This window comes from Poecile atricapillus, chromosome Z, assembly GCF_030490865.1.
Source record: "Poecile atricapillus isolate bPoeAtr1 chromosome Z, bPoeAtr1.hap1, whole genome shotgun sequence".
In the NCBI taxonomy this organism is placed as follows: domain Eukaryota; kingdom Metazoa; phylum Chordata; class Aves; order Passeriformes; family Paridae; genus Poecile; species Poecile atricapillus.
In genome coordinates, this window is record NC_081289.1 from 126,128,930 (window position 1) to 126,152,659 (window position 23,730).

The 23,730-nt window shown below is 40.6% G+C and overlaps 1 protein-coding gene across 3 annotated transcripts in view; it reads right to left on the bottom strand.

Annotated features, from left to right (window-relative positions):
- KIF2A (kinesin family member 2A) overlaps nucleotides 1-22,843 on the bottom strand; it is a 58,527-nt gene extending 35,684 nt beyond the window's left edge. For all 3 annotated transcript variants that reach the window (XM_058826167.1, XM_058826165.1, XM_058826168.1), the window contains exon 1: nucleotides 22,683-22,843. In XM_058826167.1, coding sequence (XP_058682150.1) covers nucleotides 22,683-22,746 — 64 coding nt within the window. In that variant the 5' untranslated portion in view covers nucleotides 22,747-22,843. The remainder of the gene's footprint in view (nucleotides 1-22,682) is intronic.
- Between the last annotated feature and the right edge of the window lie 887 nt (nucleotides 22,844-23,730).

Sequence of the window (23,730 nt, forward strand, 5' to 3'; positions counted from 1 at the left end):
CAGCTCAGGTAAGGTGTAGCATTCAGAGAACTCACAGAGCAGCTGGCAGCCCTGGGCAGCACCACTTTCACATCTGCAGTACTCGCCTCACTGGCAACACACATTACAGATGCATTTATAACCTCCACGCTTCTCCTGGCCCAAAGCATAACAGTCGCTCCCACACTAAGGCAGGTTAAGTAGTTTTTTAACATTCTAAATAAAAAGCCTCCCCTTTTTGCTTCACTTCGTTTCTGTCCTCTGGCATTCTCTTGTTTTTATTTCCCTGACCCATGCTTTTTCTGAACAAACCCTTCCATTTGTGCTTCCTGAGCACCATTCTCACCATCCTGAATACACCTCTCCATTAATATTTCAGCATTTAATAACCTCTAGGGACTTAATTTTGAGCAAGAACACTATTGTAGAATATTGTATTGTTTCAATGAGCTATCTGGTTCCTTAGCAAAGTAGCAACAGAAGCTGCTGTCTTCCTGTAGTAATGCCACTCCTGACTCTTCCGCAAACAGTGTGCCGCAAGGACACAAAAACCCTGGGAACTGGGAATTTAAGCTTACATTGGTATAATCTTCTGCTCTTTTTTAAAGCCTGGCCCAGCTGTCAATTCAGAATCAAGAGAAAAACAATGTATGAAAAATATATGTTTAGTAAAACATATTCTATACAATATAACAATAATACCTAGTACATTACCAAATTTTTAAAATTTTGGAGAAAACCACTATTCTCTGAATAGTCACAGAGCCATCATTTAAGTCCTACTATGTGTTTCTGTGCTCTTACTTTTGACAGAGATCAAGTAATATTTAAAAAAGGTTTCAACTTTGCCATAACAAGTAAAAAGAGACCAAAGCAGGCTGATGAATGATCAGAAAATACCCTACACTCTAACAAATACAGTAAGCCAGCATGCTGTAACAAAAGAATCACAAAAAATCTTCCATTTCTGTGCCAGATTTCATCCCTTCCCTGGCCAAGAAAGTCAGGGCTGAATAAAAACCACAAAAACCCACATACTAACAAAAATAAAAGTTATGTCCATCTAACAAATACTCTGAGCTTAAACATAAAATGTTCACTACAGTGTTTAAACTAGCAATATACTCATACAATTTGTTCCTAAAAGTTCTTTGTGTTACTAAAAGTTCACATGTTATTGAAGTGCCAGATAAAGCATTTACATCTTTACAATTGCTTCTTGCTCTCTGGAAACAGTATTCCATTATATTTTTCTAGTACTCAGCTGAATACAGCAGCTGGGAAATTCAGGAATGCCAGCAACCAATTAGGCTGGCATAAACCTCATCTAGCATATAAAGCAAGACCAAGCTACAAATGCTGAAGTGTAAGAGCCAATCTGCAGAGACTGTTTCAATGCAATGGCTCTAATTTCTGGTGCATTTTCTAGAGCTGGTATCAAAATTTGACATGTCAGCATGCCCACATAAATATGAACCAGCATTATAAGCTGACACACACCTTAAAACCAAGAGAAGTAGAGCTGATACAGCAACTCTTCTCTTGGCATTTCCTTAATTTCTAGTGCCTCTCCTCACATGATTAGAATTCCAATCACAAGCAACTTCTTTTTCTGAGAAGTTGTTTCATTTCTGTAGGGCTACCCATCACAGCACCAAGCCTGTCTGAGTTTAAGATGCGTTTGGAAAACACTCTCAGGCACATGCTACGACTCTTGTCCTGTCTAGGGCCAAGAGTTGGACTTGATAATCCTGTCAGGTCCCTTCTAACTCAGCACATTCTATGATTCTATGGGGCTCAAAACTAATGGAAAAATTATTTGAGAAAGCAATTATTCTGTCATATAGCACGTGACATCTGGCTAATCTCTAGTGACCAGAAAATACTGCTGTGTTAAAAAATTCTGCTGCCAATACATCAGTACAACAGAAAAATGTGTGATGCCAACACTTTACAATTACCTTAAATACACAGACATTACAATAGTCTCAGTCCAATCAGGTGAAAAACATCAACTCCCCATTTCCTTTCTTCCAAGTCTTCTGATAAACATTTGACAAACAGAAGGAAGCAAGGATACTGATCTGATATCCACACGTATGATATAAATATCCTCTACTGTAAAAGTTCTTATGGCAGCTAGTGGTGCACAAAACATTCAGGAAGAGCAGTGAAAGCAAATAACCAGGGCTAAATCAAACATTTTAATTAACTCTTAGCCTAGGTAGCAATGCCAACTCATTTCAAATACCAAGCGTACTTAGATCTTTACCTCTAAGCAAAGAGAATATTTTCTACCTGCCAAGCTTCTCCAAACCACCACAATTTTGAAGCAGAGATCAATCAGAGTAATAAATCAGAGTAATAAACCCACAGCCCTTTCATCATCCTACTACTTCTCAGAAACATAAGTTATCAGTGCAAAATATGGGTTGGTGTCTAAATTACAGTCTGAACTACAGCAGTGGCTGACATGTGACAAACTCCTCCGTATTTTCCCAAGTGATTCAAGAAATAGAGCTGGACCACATTCTTCCCCACCCTTCCACATAATTGAAGAGCGTCTACCCCAAAAAACGTTGTATTCACACATCTCATGCACAAGCTTTATGAAATCTTATAAATACAGCTTTGAGCCACAATAATTATAAATTTACACTCAGGCTCTGGATTGGGCTATGGAGAAGTTCATAACTTCCACTATGATACTCTCATTCCACCCCCAAAACAGTGGGAGGACCCTACCCTGAAGTATTACATATGACCATCATATAGCTTGTCTTGTCAGCCCAAACACAGGCAACTATTTTCAGCAGGACCAGGCAGTGTCAATGTTGACAAACCTCACCTTGGCTCATGGCTTGCTCACATTACATCCTTAGTACTTGCCACATCTTCAGGAGCACAAATGTGTTATATTAGCTCTGGCAGTGGACCAGCAGCCAAGCACTTAGCTTTTTTAAGTGCATCAACAGATTAGGTGAATGTAAAAATATACTACAATTTTTCCTATCTACTACAGTCTTGCTGAGGATGATCGCTGCAACAGAAGCTAGTCATGCCTTAAAAGATTTTAATACACATTTGTAAAATAGCCACGATCTGCCTATTCATGCTCATGAGCAACTAAGGTGAATGTTACCTGATCTAGAAACACTTGGACATGACTGACCATCACCGCCTCAACTGACAGTGAAAAATTAAAACTGAAAATTCCAATTTTTTTCATTCTCTTTTAAGTAATATGTAACTCCAAGTTACATATATTAAAAAAAAAAAAAAAAAAATTAGAAGCATAATGCTGCAAATACAGAAGCAGCACATACCAGATTGAATTACCAGAAAACTATCATCTGCGCTATGAATTCCAGTCCCGGTAACTCCGGTTGGAAGAGTTTTCCTGCTCTCACATTGCTCAAGGAGGTGAAAAAAAAAAATCACCAAATAATGCCTGTAGCAAACTTTAAGGAAAGAATCCCCAGGAAGAAGAAAATTCCTGACTTGATGTCTCCATCAGTGTCACACACTATTCCCACAAATCATTGCTTGTCATAGTCCTCCCCACACTACACAGACAGTCCTGCTGCTCATCCTTCAAGGAAAAACCAACAGTTAGCGCTGACTGATGCTAGTTTCTCCACAACACCAAATGTATTCGATTTTATTTTGTTATAAAGTTTCACTTATCCACAAAGTATTTTATTTGCATTTTATTTATTACTTTTACACCACTTTAGTTTTACTTAATCATACAGATATATTTCAGCTTTGTCAGCCTTCGCTATTGTCTGTATTGTAGCTACAGTGTTATCACAGCATGAAATGGACATCAAACAAGCACAATCCTTATAATATTTCTAAAGCAAGTTCTTAAATACTAAAAATAAAATACAATTAAATACATATCTTAATATTTATTTTTGTGAATGATCCCTAGCTGCTACCAATTCATTTTGTTGTATTATCCAAATTATCACTCGAAGTCCTTCATATGACACATATGTTACAACCACATCTTATCATATCTGTAAATGTCTACAATGAGCAGACAGGGGTTTTAAGAACCCAAAATAATATTACCCAAATCAAGTTTCCCACTTCTGCCTCTATGTTCTATTGAATTAAAATCCAACTTAATCTACTCTTGCCCCTACATTAAAAGCTACCAAACTCAGAATTATCCCAAGCTAGATATGTAGGTAATTTCTGTGTAAGTACCAAACATAGCACTTAGGAAAAACATAGTTCACAGGTATTACTGACACTCTACAAAGAAATGAGGAGGGGAGAAATAAACAACACACAAACATGATACTGAGCTGTGTACAACATTTAGCTTCAAAATACAAATAGTACATTTAATGTTCCTCACACAGAAAACAGGATGTAAATGACTTTTTGGTTCCCCATCCATCTAACACCAATAAGCCCTTCCACTTTGAACCACTAAATCACAGCTCACCATGCTCAGCCTAGCAGAACTTGCTAGCTGTCAATACTGAAGCACCTTCTCTAAAGAAGTTAACGAGAGCTACATCCCCACATTGCTGTCATAGTTTTTGCTTCTCTAAAAATTTTCTGTCTCCAGTCTTGCCATGTTGTGATTTGGTGGCTTTTTCTGCTGATGTTTCATTTTACAGGCTGATCTCTAAATTTTCCCTTTACATTCAAAACAAGTTTTCCGTGGTTTCCCGAGTTAGAGGAACACTTTTATTTCCCTTCAAGGCAAGTCCAGTCTCTTCTGGGGGTTGGGTGTTAATATCCTTTTAAGCAGCTTTCAAAGGGCATTACTTTACATTAAAAAGCTCTGCTTAAAGCATGTCTTTATTAGCTTTCAGAAGCTTCAACTGCCAGTGAAACCAATGGCAGTCATACCACTGGCTTCACAAAAGGTTTTCAACAGCATCTCACCATGGTAAGTAGCATTGGGAAGTTTACAATACATTTTGCTTCTGGAGGTGCCTGAACAAAGTGTCCCATTAGGATGCCAACAGATGCACTGATATCTTGGTATTTCCCATCAAGTTATCTCAGCTGTACTATGTCAGTCATCCCACCATTTTTAAGAGTATATGAGTTCTCAACTTACTAACTTACCCACAGAAAAAGGTATCTGGAAGGAAGTACCTTTGAGTCATATCTAACACATGCTTTTTTAAGTCCTCTAGAAAATTTTCAATAAACTGAAAACATTTCACGTTGAAATGTTTGAAAACTAGCACTTTGATGTCAATATATACAAACTTTTAAAAATATTTCATGTGTTCACAGTCATTTAGTACTTCATGCTCTCTTTTATGGCTTGTACAAACACATCTGTACAAGCACTATCATCTCTACCTATTTCAGTCTTTTTAGAGCATCTGCTTTTTCAACACCATCAACCAAGAGATGAAATATCCCAGAGAATCTCCAGATCACTTTCAACACAAACACTTATTGCCAAATAGCACTAATTCTGAAATGGCACTTACTTCTCCACTTGGCACGCTGTCCACACTTCGTGACTAGTTAGAATATGAAGGTTTTACACCAGTCATTTACAGTTTATGATCTCCTAATCTACCCCAATATATTTATTGTTATATATGTATACTGAAAGCATGTCCACTTTGTGCTACTTTTACCCCCGTAATTTTGCTCCATACCTCTTAATCTTCCGGCATGACATATACCTCCAGACAGATGATAATCACACTCTAATGAAGTAATGAAGCTTCCCACAAGCAGTGTTACTTTCTGTGTTACGACCAGGAATTAGTAACTTAAATGGACAGGAAGAACTAACCAGGCAGTCCCAAAACAGATGCCAGTAGGTTAGTTAAAAATTACTAGTTACACTATCATCACCTGTCTTAAGCACTTTACTGTTCTTGTGTTAAACTTCATCTGAATCATTTTTCATACTCTACTAAACAGTTTACTAAACTCAGAGAAACTTACAGCTTACCTTCACAAAATGATCAATACTGGCAATGCTGCACGAAGTCTCTCAAACTTTGATGCCCTGGCAGGGCCAAACTCAGGTCACCTCACACTCAGCTCCAGGATTCAGCATCATGCTCACCTCCTTCATCTCTATCACACTAGTTTGGGACACAGAGACTAGAAGCACTTCAGTGTCTGTCCTCCACTGTTTGCTACTATTTTTAGTCAAGGTACTGTGCATTCCTAGAACAATTCAATTAGATTTGTAATTTTTCCATTTACTTTAGTTCAAGATCAAGCAGGATGAGCTGTAATCTCCTCTGAAACTGATATTAATGTGATGACCAGTTGCTCCATGGCCTAGAATCTTATTCACTTATGCTGGTTTTATTATTGGGGTACCACAACAGTCTTTCTCTTTGTGGTGGAGAGGGTAAAGAACTCAGAAGAGGATCTAGCATTTGCTGTCAAGGTAGATTGTGTCTGTAATGCTCTTCCTGAACCATGGCATAACCCATTACAAATATCTTCATTCTCAAGCATTAGGCAGTACTAGGACGTAAGAGAAAATGTCCTGAAAATTCCTTCTGTGCCTTTTTTTCAGACCACACTGTGGACAGAAACCCTAAGACAACTGGTGTGGGGTTGGTTCATATTCACAACCGATCTAGAATAGCATCTTTCATGGCATATTGCTTGAATGTACAGCACTTTAGTTCTCAGCTCAGGTCCCTCAGCTGTGCTCATGGTAGCAAGTAGAACACTGCTACAACAGGCGCAAAGAGGTGTGCAGAGCAAAGGTGATGGTGCTTGGGATCAGCCATTCATACTGTGTGCACAGGACTGGGTCTAGCACCACACCACACTAGTCTGAAAAACCTTTGCCAGAGTGCATCATTCACCTATCTTGAATGCATTTTCCACTTACATTTCATCCAAAAGGAATTTTGTGTTACCTTACGCACAGCAAAAGGAAGTAAACAATGATCAGAAGATATGTGTCCAAAGTCCATTTTCTATATGAACTGAATCCCTGTTACAGGATGCACCTATGGTCCTAAATGGCACATCTAGAGTATCAAGACCTCTTAATTCACCTTGACCTACACAAAAATGAGAAAACTGCATTGCAATCTCCCACTATGATGCTTTTCAGAGCATGCCCACAGATGTTCATAAGAATATGAAAATATAATGCTTACTAAAATAAAGGACTGTCCAATGAGTGACAGACAAAATTATGCAATTCAGGCCTCTCTTTAAGAACCAGACACAGGAGTTTGGGTTTTCTGTAGGAAGCAGGTCATTTAGTTCACTCCAGATGGCAGCCTGGAAGTGAACTAGCACATGTGCACTGAAAATTATCATAGTACCAGGACACCAGACTAAAATGAGGTGTAAGATAAACTCACAGTCAAAACAGTGCAAATTGTGAAATATTTTAATCCTCTGTACAAGAAGATTGCATGCAAACAAGTACTAATGAAGTAGGGCATTGGAAAAGAGAAGCATGTTTTATTTCATTATACAGGCTCTTCAAAACACTAGCTACAAACTTACAGAACATCTTGAGCCTGGTGTTTAGTAAGACTCTGTATTACACTGAATTTGCCATCTGATCCTTTTACAGGACAGCTTTTTGGGTTAGATGACTCCAAAAGAGTCATCCCAAAAATACAAGACTACAGAAAAAAGTGGAGGATGAGCTTCAATGTTGTTGGGATTTAGGATTTCTTCCTTTTGTTTTCTTCCTCTTCAGAAATTTTCTCCCATTTTTGCTGCTAAGAAACAATAACGATCAGTATTTAAAGAGAGACAAAAGAAATAACTGCTTAGAAGGGGGAGGAGTGCAGCTGGCTTTACTGTGCAGGCTAGGGGGTTTCTCTCGGAGGGGCAGAGATACAGGAGAAAAGGGGACTAGGCACAGCTCCTGGGTCTCTTGCTCTCCCGGCTTCGGAGGGGGACGGTCGAGCTGCTGCTTGGTGGGGGGAACTTGCTGCCGCTGCCGGAGCTCCGTCCTGCCCTGCTTCTTGTGCTGTGGGTGAGCTTTTGCTCGTGAGAGCAGCCACTGAATTGGGACCTTACTGGCACCTTGCCGCACTTAAAAAAAAGGATCCTTCACCATCTGGTGGGGTGACTCAGGGGAACTCCCGGGATCGAGCCCCTTTCCCCTGCCAGGGAGCCTCTCCCTGCCGTGTTCAGGTGCCGGGCTGCCTCTGCCCGCTTCCCCAGCCACTGCTCGAGTTTTTCGCTACACTGTACCCACACACCCCTTGCCTGCCGGGATGCCCTGCGGCTCCAGCTACAGCTGCGGTGTTTCTGCTGCCTCTTGCTCGCTGCCCCGGGTGAGCCCGCCCCGCCGTTCCAGCCGCCGCTCCGAGTTTCCTGCTGCACCCCTTTCTCTATCCGGAGGGACACCGGGATTTGTAAGGGAAGCCCCTTCCCATCCCTTCCGCCGGCAGCGTCCGCCATCCCCGCGTGAGGGAGGCGGCGGGAGGCGCGGCACAGCGCCCCCTGCCGGCGGGGGAGTCACGGCAGCGCCCCCTGGCGGCGGTGCCGGAACTGCGCGAGGGGAAGCGGCTGCGGCCCAGAGAAGGCTGGGGCTGGGCCTCTGCTCCTGCTCGTTGTTCCTGCCGGCGTTGCTGTTTGTTTGCCTTGTTAGACATGCACACAGTAGAAAACAACTGATATTCCTTTCCTCATATCTTTGCCTGAAAGCCCTTTAATTTCAAAGTTATAATAATTCACAGGGAAGGGGTTCATATTCTCCATTTCAAGGGAGGTTTCCACCTCCCATGGGCCTGAAAGCCCATGTAGTGGTTTTGGTTTGCCAATTTGAGTTCCCCGCTCAATGCACCAAAGAATGTAGTGGGTTTAGCACTGGCTAAAATTGCCAGCGCACCCACTAGAATCACTTGCTCATTTTCTCCTGTGAGATATGAATTAGGAGGGCAAAGCAGGCTCAAAACTTAGAAGGTATAGAGAGCATTTAATAAAGTGATTAATAACAGGACTAGAAGAATAATAAGAATCAGAATACAACCTTCAGAACACTTCTCCTCCCCTCCCCACAACTTCTTTTCCTTCCCACTGACAACATAGAGACAAAACCTGGGATTTTCAATCTGTTACCACCTCTACAAGAGTCTTTCATGAGTTCTTGTAGGGAGAGGAGTTTCTCTCACCATGCCATGGAGACTTCTCCATAAGAAGTTCTCTTCTGGCTTTTTAACTTCCACAGACAGCAGCCACCCAGAAAATCTGCAATTGTGAAATTCCTCCATCTCATGCAGCCTTCCCACAGCTGCCTTTATGGGCCATGTCAACTTGTGGGGTACTATTTAAGGATGAACTGTTCAAAAGCAAAGGTTTTCTTCATCTATGAAATTATCTTCATCTCTGGAAACAGAAGTCTGCTTCTTCTTTCCCTGGGGGCAAAGGGTTCTTCATCACTCTTCCTCTCTGTTCAAGCTTCTCATGGGATCCCAGCTCCTTCAACGTCTGCTTTGCTTCATTATGGATGTCTCTGTTCATGTCTACAGTTTGAACACTCCATTCCCCCATACTTTCTCATGAATTGAAGGGGATATTCTAGTGCATCATAGTCCATCTCCATGGCCCTATCAAAATAAGGCTTTCAGCCCAAGACTACAGCATCGCCTCTTTCTCCTCCCATCTGAGACTTGACTCCTTCTATACTGACCTTGGTGCCTTCATGTTGTTTCTCTAAGTGTCTTTATTCTGTCCTTTTCTCTCACTTGCTTTCTCTCTCTCGAGGGAGGATCAATGTTTTCAAGTTTCATCTGTTCAGTGGAAGAGTTAATATCTCGCCCAGGCCTGCAGGTAATCACAATTTCTGCCAGGCTGAGGCCAAAGCTGCTTACGCTTAAAGTTCTCTGGGGCCATGCTGTGGGGGAGCTAGGATCTCCCGGCAGCTCCTGGTGAAACTCAGCAGCAGCAGGGTTTTCACTGACCCGTAGGTCTGCCTGCCCATGCTGTGGGGGGACACCCGGCCTCGGCAAGGGCCAGCCTGACCGGTGCCCAGTTACCTCTTCAAGGCTGGAAGCAAGAGAGCCATTTCCTGGGCTTGACTGTCTTTAAATGTGAATCACACAGAGGTGGATCTAGCTTCTTAATGGTTTAATAGGTTGTCAATTCTCAGAGCTAGCCGGCTATTGGTTTTTGCCAGGCACAGAGGAAGCTCTTAGCAGCTTCTCTCAGAAGAATAATTTCCCTGATGGCTTTAACCTTCTCACCAAATGTCAATTAATGCAAAATCAGCACAGCCCCATATCAGTAAAGGACACAAGATAGGAGCGTGGATTCAATTACAGTAGCCAGAGGTATCATCCAAAGAAAGTTTTATTTTGGGGTTTTTCAGCCCCTTTTATAAGATGTTCCAATACAGGCTTAACATGACTGGTAAAGGGAACAACACCTCTCTTGTCCAATAGATGGAACAAGAGAAACACATTCAGGACATCTGTACAATACTGTTTTGGGAACCAAAACCTTATTTACAAAAACAGTCCCTGAGAGAGAATATGTTCTCAGGAAACTTTCCCTTGGGAACAGATCAGCCACTGACAGGCTGAAAACTCTCTTAGACTCAGAAAATCATGTCTACAGCCCCTCAATTTCAAAGTTATAATAATTTGGAGGGAAGGGGATCCTATTTTCCATTCCAAAGGAGGCTTCTGCTTTCTTTAGTAGATACCTGTCTTTAAATCTGAGACAAATGTTAAAGACAACACATCCAGAGAAAACAAATCTTAATTACAGCTTTATAATGCTGAATCTGGAACTAGAAGTTACAGCTTTAGAGATCCTTTAGTTGACACAGCTCTCTCAAAACATCATTGCCTAAATATGTACCTGCAATGACAAAAAAAGCTGTTGAAACTTAAAAGCAAGTATCCTTTTCAAACTATAAATAAAACTTTGGCACACCCACATCTCAAGTATTATGGCACACCTCAAAAAAGATGTAGTGGAATTAAAGGAGGTTAAGGGAAGAACAGGTAACAAAACTAAGAGAATGAGGATTTAAGCAGAAAAAGACGTCTCACTTTTAAGGAGAACACTGAGGGTGGATTTGGTTGCACTTTACAACCATAAAGGACAAAATGAGTGAAAACTATCATTAACCAAATTCTGCAATGCTAAAGCTGGGAGACTGAGTTGCCTCTTAAGGCACAGGTTACAGACAGATGAAAGTGTTAATGTACTTTTGTATGCAGAAAGCAGGGAACATCTGATCTTAAGTCTGTAAGAGGCAAGCAGTGTAAGTCTGGTCACAAAGGTATTCAATAAATTCACAGACAGCTAGTCTATAAATGGCTAGGACAAGCAAAGCTGTACTTCTAACATTCTAGATATAATTCTAGATTGTGGGGGAAGACAAAGACTTTGGAAAGATACAAGGCTGATGTGCTTCCCCTAAATAGCCTCTAGTTGCTGGGCTAGATGAACCATCCATCTGATTCACTAGTGTACTTCATACAGAAGTATTAAACTTACTGGAAGTATCCTAAATAGTAAGGAATCCCCCCCAGAAAGCAAAAATACTTCAGAAGCTTTTTAAAAGAACAATTTTTTTCCAATTTCAGTAAGTCCTATAAGGAGAGAAGGCAAAGGTTTTATTCATCTTTCATAAAGTAAAAATTTTGTCACAAATTCACATAGCAATATCCCTTTTAAAGTGCAAAAGCCCCCAAAATAAAACAATAATAATCTAGCCATTTCCAAAATTCCTGCAAGGTTTTCCAGCACCTCCTGGTCCCTTCCATAGCCCATACCAATGCAGCAGTTCTCAAATTTAAGAAGAATTAAGCAATAGAGATGAAAACTTTATTCAAATAAGAACAAGTCATCAATGTCTAACAGGATCATATTTGCTGTCCTCTAGCAAATTTTTCTTTACTGATGCTGCATAAGTGAAGATTTCCATTCAATTCCTGATAACAACATTTCTACCTGTCCCATGAGTTCATAACTTGCAAACACGTTGCAAGAATAGTTCAGTATCTTATAGGGGTTTTTATATAGTATTATGAAATGGAATTTTACATATTTCTGTGCATTTAGTCAGCAGTTCTTTGGAGGCCTTTGGAATAATTTTGCAGACAGCTTCTGTAAACTTCTAAATTGCTTCTCAAAGTTACTCTCAGAACACTTTATATATCTTTGCAGATCCAGGCCTTCTGCATTCAGTATAAATTTCATTATATTTCTGACATGTAAGCAAACTTGGATTCAGCTCAACTGTGTCCCGCTACAGCACTGACTGAGATAGTTACCCTCCTCCTAGCAGCCAGTATACTGCTGTGGTTTTGACACATTATTTTGAAAATAATGTTGATAACACACCTATGCTTTGCCTGTTGCTAGTTAATGTTTAACTAAATCCAAATCAAGGACATATTAGTGTCCCATGCTCTGCCAGTGAGTAGGTGCACAAGAGCCTGGGAGGAAGCATAACCAGGAGAGTTGACCTGAACTAGCTAAAGAGATATTCCACATTTTTGCAATAGCATGCAGGGATAGGACTAGGGTAAAAGCCTTCAACACGTAGAGAGGAGGTTTAGACTGGATATTTAGAAAAAATTCTTGGTTGCAAGGGTGATGAGACACTGGAAACGGCTGTTGAGAGAAGCTGTGAATGCCCCATCCCTGGTAGCTTTCAAGGCCAGACTGGATAGGGCTCTGAGCAAGCAGGTCTAGTGGAAGGCCCATATCAGGGGTGATGAGATGGTGGTAGTGGATAATTTTTTGGGTCCTTTCTAACCCAAATCATTCTATGATCCTGTCACTACATACCTAGAACGTCATGCCCAGCATTTGCGTTTAGTGGTTGTTGAAATCTGTTTAGTAACAGGATTTAAGATTGGGGTGGATTAAAATAGTTTGGTGAATATTATGTGCAAAAGATTGACATGACTTGGCAGTCTTCTCCCTTTCTCCTCCTTTTTCATTTTGTTTGTTATTTGAATAAATGGCAGAGACCTCCTTTTGATGATTTTCTCTACTTTCTCTGAAACTGACCATACCTGCCTAAAAACAATAGCTTCTTGCATCACACTGAAATTTTTTAAGAGCACCTTCTACAGATATTTCCAAATGGTACCCTCTGTTTTTCATGACCCATCCCATCAAACAGTTGTTTGTTGGTTTTTTTCCCTTTACTTCACAAAATTGTTTTTAGTAAGAACACGTACCATTCATTACAAAGCTGCCAACTGTTGCTCCAGTTTGAAAGTGAGAAGACTTCATTCTCATGCAAGTTTGAAGCTTGTATTTTAGCTTAGCATGGTTTTAAAAGTTCAAACCAAGAAAAGTTTAAGTAGGATTTTAATTCTTCTGTGTTTGATGAAAGCTTATCATAACTTAAGAATCATCTAGTTGTGATTAAAATATTGACATTATTCATCACCACCTGAATTCCTTTTGTACTAATATGCCAAAATTTATATTGATGTTCAAATCATAAAAATACAGAAGTACAAGAAAACATAACCTAAAGTGGAATTAGAAATTTTGAGTATTCAAAAACCTAAGTGTTCATGTGCTTTTCAAGCTGCATTTACTTTCACTGTCCCCTTCCTAGAGCCCAACATCCTCATTAGCACATCACTCACTATGCATTCCTGCATCTCTATAGATGAAACACTTCCACAGATAAGTTGCCAAACACTTCTATAGATCAGTTGGAAATACTCCTCAAACTCCATATGTAGTCTAGCCACAGAATACAGTAATACATTTTAGTGACTACAAAATGTGCAGCCCTGTGCAACAAAATTTCCAGAGCCAAACCCTGCAAGGGCACAAGTATGAGGCACACCATGCTTCTGAAGAGATAGTTTTAGACAAAGCCCATCTCCCTCCACCCACACACCCAATGTGTGCTCGTTTACTGAGGGCAATCCTAAATACACAGTTCTGTAATTAACAGAAAAGACTAAAAATACATTTCTTATACGTAGGATTACATAAATCTGTGAGTGCCTGATGAGAGTCAAGAGAACATCAATCAACCTTGGACAACTTGGCAAAGCTTCAATGAGATTTCTGATAACTGGAAAGTAAGTAACATTCCAGTAGGTGAACAGAACTACAACAGACTACTAAAAATGAAAACAAAGTAAAAGACTTTTTGTTATCTACAAGTCACTTTGTTCCTGATTGGGAAAGGCCAATTAGTTTTACACTGTGCTGGTGTTACATCAGTGGCAGAAAATGCAGCAGACTGTCCTCTTTACAAGCCTGGGAAACCCAGAAGTAGCTTATGCCTGACGGACCATGAACTGCCAACAAATAAAAACTAAGCTACTCTGAAAGCATATCTATTAGAATAAAGCAAAATAAAAAACTCTACTACTACATTCAAGGCTTTAAAGCAACAAAATCCCTCATTCATCTTTTAAGAGTCAATATAGAGTATCAGATCCAGTGTTGTTAAACAAGATCCAATTAAAAAAAAAAAAAGACAAAAGGAAAAAAAACTGGTCAAGTTTTTTTTTTTTTTATTTAAATTAAATCTAATTGATTACTCACATTTTTGAAAACCATCATTAAAAGTTCTGGTTAAACACAGTTTTACACATTTGTCTTTAAGAGCCACTACCTACTTCTTTTAAGCATTTCTAAAATTAACTTGGGTTCCTAGCAACAAGAAGCAACTTAATTTAGACAGTAATAGTAGAGTTATCAGAAGTCTTCTAGGCATGTTCTGTTCATATAAATGGTTCAGTGGACTACACACATTTAAAAAACACATAAGCATAGTCTGATAAATTGATACTCTTATCCAGGAAAAGTAAATCTAATGCATTTTTACACACAGCTTTATTGCCTTTTGTCTAACAAATGTAAAACCTAGTTTTTGGTCATTTAGCAATGACCAAATTCAAAAGCAGGAAAATTAGCTTTGTAGAACAGTTTTTAATGAGGAAACGGCAATGACATCTTTGTAATACCCTCCCTGAGAACAACTACCTGCAGCTGCACCACTTCACTGGAGCAATTACCAGGCACAGAGAAGTGTGGCACAGGAGACCAACATCAAGCCCTCTGTTCTACCTCCACAGGGGGGCTCCATGTCAAGAAAGCATTTAACAACGGTAGATGAATTCATTGACTTCTAGCAAATCGTTGGTATGTGAATGTTCTAAGGTCAAAATTGACCTTATCATGATACCTTTTGGGGATATGAACAAAGCGTGTTTCCAGGTTATAAGACATAGGAAACACTGTCTCATGGCTAAACACTTAATACAGAATTCAAGGGATCCCTTTACAGAAGTCAAAGGTGTAGGAAAATCATGTAAATCACCCATCTATATATATATTTTAAAAACTACAGAAAATACAGACTGTTTAATTTTTTAAATGAAAAGTTTAAAAAATTGTACCCACAAGCAATATAGAACTGTGAATATTTTTAGGAAAGGAACCAGGGCAGAAAAAGAAAACAGCACATGTGCCCATACACAGATAATATAAATGGGTTTGAGGATATAGCTAATAGCAGTTTTAGACAATCTCTATCTAAATGGCATATCTAAATCGTAGTTTCGGTTCCCTGTCCTCCCTTTCTCATTTCCCTACAAGACATTTAACTAAAAGCCAACCCAAATGCAGCAGGCAGAGAAAAGCAGTCTAAAGTTAAAATCCTAGTAGTCAAAACCAGCTGTAGCTAGCTAACTTAACTCTGAGAAGTGTCTAACAATCTTATGTAAGTAGCCAAAACTCAAGAAAAATTGCTCCAAACACTATAGCTAGGAATATCTGGTTTTATATCTATATTCAGTCCATTACTGAGAGCTACTTAAATAAAACCCTAAATACCAAGTCACAATAAAACCTAAAGATTTGGAATATATAACTACAAGCAAATGTTTTAAAAGGTTGTTAGAAGGATCTTCAAAAACATGAAAAGACTTCTGAAAATACATGCGTCACAAATCTGGAAAACACACACAAGATTTCAAGCAATGAAAAATATCTGTTCATGTATCTGAAAGCTTTCTCGTTTTTGAAATAGCCAAAGAGATATAACAGAGAATGTATGGCAGCTACAGAAAAATCTTCTATCCTACATCTGGAAATACACACTGAAAGCATGTACACCTCCAATCAGAGGTGCTATATTATGCTACAGAGGCATAATGAGAAATTTACTATTAAAATCCAGTGTCTCCTTAAAAACTCTGCACTTTAAAATCACAAATACCATCATGCCTTATTACATGACCATATATATTTTGTACACATTCTCACTACTGGACAATGTAAAGACTCCTTAGTAGTCCTTACTGTGAACTTCCATATCTTACTTCTTATATCACATTAGAAATTTAACTTAATTCTGAAATTAACATAAACCTTTAATATATCAAGAGTAATTGAATTCTTTTCCTCTATGTAATATACATGATGTGAACAATTATAGGAAATATACTTTAGTGGTCACTATGGGTTGAGCACAGCATTCTCCTCCAGATCCCAAGTTCTGTCAAACAATATGGTGAGGAAGACAAGATAACTGAACAAAACAATAAGACAGGAAGAAAAGCTGGAGGAAAAAAATCCTACTTTATTATACTAGTAAATGTTTACAAAGGAAGAATCTAAACAGTAACAGAGCGATGAAGTTAATTTACTCCATTCTGTTATTTATTCCTCAAGCACAAAAGAAACACCCAAATATCCATAGTAGCACACTTCACAAGTAAATACAATAAATATGCTACAGATTTTGTGCTCCAAAAGAAAAGCTCCCTTAGCAAATACTTAAAATTCATTTCTCTAGCTGGTCCCACAGTAAGTGAATGTATGAAAAAAACCCTCAAAAAGCTACTGCAAACAAAAAAAGATTATTTTGCAATGATACTATTCTTCAGTCAAGCATGACTTCTTCCCCATGATTTATTGTCTTGTCCCACCTCAACAAGGGGAAAAGTGATGCTTGGTGCCAGCAAAGTCTTTCATTCACAAAGCCATAAGAAGAAAAGACGAGCAACATTAGGCCCAGACAACAGGCCATGACAGTGCATGGGTGCAAAGAACAATAATTTTACTAATAATTTTACTAATAATTTTTAATTAATTAATAATTAAATAGAAACAAAGAACAGATTCCCCCATAACATGATTACTGGAGGAAAAAATAGCAAAACAAAAAACAGTGTGATCCTACTTGCCATGTACAGCTCTAAAGACATTACTACCAGTAAAAGAAGCTGTATTAAAACATATTTATGGAACAAAGATGAGAAGATTCTCTGAAGAATAGGACTCAGCTCTTGTTATTCATCTTGCAAAAAAGCTATTTCCACAAAATACAGAAGGCCTACATCAATATCTGAGAATCTGTGAGTTACAATGAAAATTCATATCTTAATGAAAGCTGAATGAATAAAAAGTGACTTCAAAAAGGAGACAGAAAATTTAACATATCCTCTTGGTCAATTTTTCTGAGGGAACGGTGCCCAGAAACTTTGGATGTAACAATGAAAACCAATACCAGATAATTCTAAATGTTGGACCCATTAGCTGGACCAACAGCAGTAGACTTGAAACCATGGGTGTGTTCTGGCTATTATGGAAGCACAAAGACACATTGTGTCTGTACAGCTTACATAGGGATTAGGTAATTGAGTCAAATGATTTAAATGTGGTAACAAAAACCTTAATCACAGGGAACAAATAGATGTATGTCACCAAAGGAAAGAGTAAAAACACATTACCATTTAAATCTATCCTCAAGAGCTTGTAAAATAGGGTGACTACCCAAACCTGAACAGAAATTTTATAGCATCATTAAACTTTCTCTCCTGCTATAAAATCCTTCGTGCTACTGGGAGTTGCACAAGAAGATACAGGACTACTCAAAATACAGAGGATGTTATGGATCTCTCAACTCTGAGAAACATGAGTTTCACCGAAGCTGGATTTTAAAGAAACAAAGTATAGCACTGACTGTTGCTAAAATGTAGTCTCATTCGTGAGAACAGTTACCACGATGTTTTAGCAAGACTATAGTACAGAGAAGCTCCCAGCAGGTTTGTGGACTGAGTGGATTACACTCTACCATGACCAGTTTCATCTGCTACAGATACAAATTAAGAAAATTCTTAACAGTAGGCAATTAAAAACATCACACCATGGGCAAGATTTTTTTCCTACCTCACATCAGTATGAGGTTATTTAAATTACAGTCTCAAGAAGAACAGAAACTGTTTACAGTTGCTAGTGTATTTTTTTAGTTTTTATTGTAAAACTAGATATTCCTACCATCCTTCTTAAAATTCTGTTATGCTTCTAGATTCAATCTCCTCTGGTAACAAGCTCCATGTGATAACTGTACCTAGTCCCTTCTTCTTTTAACAATTTCAAGTTTTCCTTTCCAAACACTGACAGCTCTCCAATTCTTGTAGTACAAAAAACACAGGTATAAAGGCATGAACTTGCTTTTTTACACCATTTGATGGTTAATCCTTAAAAAATCAGCATTTTTTCCAATCCAGAAAGTTTAGTCAAATCTTAAGTCAGTCTCCTAATTACAAGAGTGTCTCTTCTCCACATGCCTGTACCTTTTTTCTTGATGCAGTGAGGTAAGATTTGTATTTGCCTCTCCCTCCCATCACTTTTAAAATGAGCAAATATATAATTAATTTTTTGGCCTTTCTAGGCAGTATTTTAGATATGCAAGGCCATAGAGAACAGGAACAGTCTGAGAAGGAAATGCACAGAAAAAAGGAAAAAAAAATAAATTAATCAACCTACTAAAGGGCTGCAGGCAGAAGTGATTTATCTTGTTACAGCAAAAGATTGCATTTATGTAGAAAAAAATGTTAAAGATTCTTTATACAAGTACTTATACAGGTCTTTGTAATCATTAATGGGATAATGCACAGGAAGTGTAGGTACAGATGCAAGTTCACACATAAAATAGCAGCCTATTATCTGTGTAAAGGGAATTCATCAACAGAAAAATGCCTATGTTTAGACCTCAACAAGAGATATCTTCTGGACAGGATCATTACCATGAATCTGGCAGGTGCCTTCAGGTTTACTACTAAATGCTGTAAGCTTTCATGTTATAAGGTACATTTTCCAAATGTGGAAATTCAGTCCATTCTTAGCAATTTTCAACCTAAAACGAAGTAGTTCTTTCCCATTTCCAAGACAGACTATCAAGTCATATTTCAATCAATATGTATAAATTAAACCAAGCAGTAACTTTCAGTATCAGAAGTTGTTATGAAAACCTAAACTAGGTGACAATTTAGTACCTCTTATGATACATAAACATAAATAGTTATTCCAGTTGTAACTGGAAATACTATCTGCAGCTGAAGATAACAGTTAGAAGAATGTTTACACACTGAGAAAAAACATCAAGCAACTCTGCAACATCAGTCCTTGAAAATGAAGGGGTTTATCCAAATTGGTTTTCATGTGGTTTTGCCCATGACTTCTAACAATGCCTTTATTTTGTACAACATTCATTTTCTCTTCAATTCCACAATAAATCTCTCACTTCAGGCTAATTAGAACTTGTCAAAATGACAGAATATGTGACTTACTTTTTCCAGAATGTTCTTGTCTTACTTGTAACAATCACATTTCACTAAAAAATGAATTTCTTTTAGCTTTCATTTTAACTTCAAGAAAAACTGTTCTCTGGAATCAATACAACTCTTTATTCAGAAAACAATGTTTAAGATTACTTAAACAGATGAAAAAGCTCGCACACTTTTTCACTGACCCCACTAATGAAGTAAAACTATTCTTCTCTGGATTCAACTAATAATCAGGTAAGTAGGAAAAACTTAAAAGAATTACTGTATCTACTTCTCAAAATAATATTTAGTTTTAAGAAAGGACTCACTACAGACAAGACAATATGTAAAAAGAAAAGCCCATATGAACACATTCCTCTCTCCAAAAGTTTCCTAAACAGTTTTAACAGTGGTTTCTCAGCCAACAGCAGTTGATATTATAGACAACCCTGATTCTTGCTAGGATATAGCTCTGGGGAGAGCAGATCCACAAAATCACATGTAAAGACTTCCATGTCATCCTGACTATGACTATGTATATTTCCTACACACTTATACTGCTGGGGCCACAGATCCCTCTGTAAGCTATTGGAGCACACTAATTGTGTAGAAAACTAGCACATCCAAATGTGCTAGTTTGGAAGTCAACTAAACTGTGTTTAGTTTATCAAATCATCAATTAACATATTAAATAATCAGAAGAAAAAATCATCAGACACACTGGATGTGACAGTGTCTGTAGGAACAATTCAGCTGACGGAGGGACAAGCAGCAAGACCCTCACATTGTTAGCAGCAACAAGACCAATTTCCACTGCTGTGGAACCACAGCTGAGGCTAGAAAACTACTTTCTATGAGGCAATGCAATCTAGTGCTGGCTGTCCTTCCATATCTGCCTCAAAATGCTCCCTTCCACATACCTAGGACAGCTTCTCCTGCAGTTTAATGAAATGAGAATGACACTTAGCTACAGTAGCCTGACACAGAACAGGACATCTCTTCCAGTTTCACAGAAAAACAAGGGCACCGCACAATAACCAGGAACCACCACTTAAAATTATGACACTGCAGGCTTGCTTCCATATCGACCAACTTAACACAAATACTCAAAACCCCACAGTTTGAGTAACTGCTGTGAAGACATCCCCCTAGTACACATTACTGATGAGTAATATACTTAATGTGCTGCATCACCTTTTCCAGTGATACAGCAAAATACATAAACCACTAATAGTAATGAAAATAAGTATTGTTATATTTGAGAGTTACAAAAATCCCTTCTGATATTAAAAAATGTGTAGAACCCTACAGAGTGGAAAACAAGAGCAGCAAAGCATTCTCACACCGAATTTCAAAAGACATACAAACCAAACAGTAATGTTTCTCAGGAGTTCACACAGACATCACAAAAAGTTTTACAGGTTGCTGCTGTGAAGCTTTCTGAAATGTCAGACAGAGATCCACAGGAGTTATGCAAATAATTGCCAGACCAATCAGATTCTTCACATGGCAGACAAGGTATTTGGCACAAATTGAGGGGTTGGGTGTAATCCAGTGTTCAGCCAACACCAACCATTATTTTATATGGATGCTAAATATGAGCAAAAGCAGGGAGCACAGTGCCTGTGGAAAAGCAGGCCGCATAATTTCCTCAGTCCTGAGAAAGTGGCCTGGGGAATCATAAGGAGGAATTAAAACAATCCTCAGAGACAGAAAACAGCCTTGCAGGTGCTGTTTGTCAGTTTCTTGTTTTCTTGCAAGAGAAGGTCAAGGGGTGGTGTATCCCACTGACCAATAATGGTGATGTGTTTAGTTTACTAACCAATAAGAGTTTTACCTTTCTGTACTTTCGCATATCAGTCTACAAAAGAAGATCTGCGGTAATAAACCTGAAGCTCTCCTGTTCAACTCACAAGAGAGTCTGTGTCGTTCTTCTCACTGTTCCCAATAGAGCGACAATTTTATTATACGGTTGAATTGAAGCATGGTATACAAGAAAGACAAGCTGCATAAGGCTTACTGGCTACTTTTTTCCTGCGTCATGACAGAACCATGCTAGCTTCAGAGCCTTGGACCTCCATATCTCTCTTCCCTTAGAAACATCTGCTCATTCTTTAGCAAGCTTCTGGATCCCAGGGGGAAAAAAAAAAAAAACAGCAGCAACACAACTTCCCTGGATTGCAAAAATCCCAGCAGAACTCCACCCCAGTTTAGCAGGTTTCATACACCTCACAGAGGTTGAAAATAAATTACATATTCCCACTCAAATCCAAAAGCTGAAGTAATGAGTGACCTGTCATTGACTCAGTCAACTTCCCATGACAGTTGTCTTCTGCCAGAACTACAGAATTTAACTCATACTGGAAGGGACCTCTACAGACTGTCTAGTCCAACCCTTCTGCCAAAGTGGGGTCACCTAGAGCAGATTACACAAGAACACATCCTGGTGGGCTTTGAATATCTCCAGGGACAAATATGAAGAGTTAGCACCCTAAACCTGTCACACACGCCTCCTTGATTCGCATGTATTTCCAGATAGCATCACACATCCTCCCACCAGGAGAAGCTGGGCAAGACGAGAAACACTGGATCCCCAGTGGAGAAATTACAACTCACGGGCATAAATAGCAAGTACTCTTCCTACATTTTAATCACAAAGAACATCTGAAATAATAACATCATGCTTTCTGCCAAGTGATGGAAATGTCCAAAGGCATTCCTGTCAGTGCATTACCGTTGTGTCATTTTTCAGAACACCGCAGCAGACAAGAAGTTATCTCTTTCAAACGAAAGGCCTTCCCTTCTTCCCTCCCTCCCTCCCTCTCTCCATCACCTCATCCCCTCCCCGAAGGCCCTCCTACCTCCCTGCCAAAACCTCCCCGACTCCCCTCCCACCCCTACCCACGCCCGAAACCGCACCCCACCCCCCCACCCGAGGCCACCCGCATGTCTCGGTGCCAGCCCCACCCGTGGGTCCCCCTCGGGTCCCCGCCAGGCCCCCCCGGCCGCGCCCGTGCTCCCCTGACAACCGCAGCGCGCGCCGGGCGTGGCCCCGCCCCGGCCCCGCGCACACAATGGCCCCGGCGCGCGCGGCCCCGCCCGCGCCCCGCGCCCCGCGCCCCGCGCTCGCGGCATCGCCCGGCCGGGATGCGGAGAACGGGGGTGGGGGGAGGGTGTCCGGGGCCGCCGCCCCCCCGGCCCGCTCACCATCACTGCGCTTGATCTCCACGTAGATCCCTATCTGGATCTTGCCGAAGTTGGCCGCTGCCATCGCTTCATGGGGCGCACGGGGGAGATCAGACGTGTTGCCGGCCGGGCTCACCGCGGGGAGGGAGGGGAGGCCGCGCACGGCAGAGGCGGCGGTGGCTCTGGGCGGGCGGGACGGGCGGCCGGGGAGGAGGAGGAGGAGGCGGGGAGCGGAGAAAAGGCGCCGGCCGGATACAACAGGCGCTGTGGGCGCTGCTGCGCCTGCGCGGCCACCGCGGCGTCACGGCGGCTCCGGCTCCCTGGAGGGGGCGGGGGCGCCGCGCGGCCGCAGCCCGCTCGCCCCGCCCCCTCCGCCCCGCCCCTCAACGCGGGCGCGCGCACGGGGCGCCAGGCGGGGCCAGGCCCGGCCGGGCCGTAGTGCGAGCTTCACCTTGGGCCCTGCCCGGCCTGCCACAGTCGCACACGCGCGCGCTGCCCTGCGGCGCCAGATGGTGGCCTAGCTGTTCTGGAGCGTTAATGTAATAGTTTTATCTACCTGCTGCCTGCATGCGGCTCCCATGTGCACAGTAGAGCAGCTTAAGAGCAGTCGTTCTGCTCCCCCGCCTGCCAACAGCTCTTGTGTCCAAGAAAGGCACATAGTGTGGTTACTGGGAATGTGCTGTGCAGGGCTAACAGGTGGACTAGATAATCCGTGTGTATCTCTTCCAACTCAGAATATTTCGTTAGTCTTTGAAGGGCGCCCTGTCAACAGCATCCATCAATCTCCCGAGCCTACAGGGGAGCCAGATAGGGGCTCTTTGCCAGGAATTGTAGTGATAGGACAAGGAAAAATGGGCACAAATTGAAAGAAGGGAAAGTTAGGTTCGATATTAGAAAGAAAATCTGTGAGAGTGGTGAGACACTGCAACAGTTACTCAGGGAGGCTGTAGGTGATGTCCCAACCCACGTGATCAAGGCCACGTTGAATAAGGCCTTGAGCAACCTGGTCTTGTGAGGTGTCCCTGTCCCATGGAAGAGGGTTTGGAACCAGACGTTCTTTAAGGTCCAG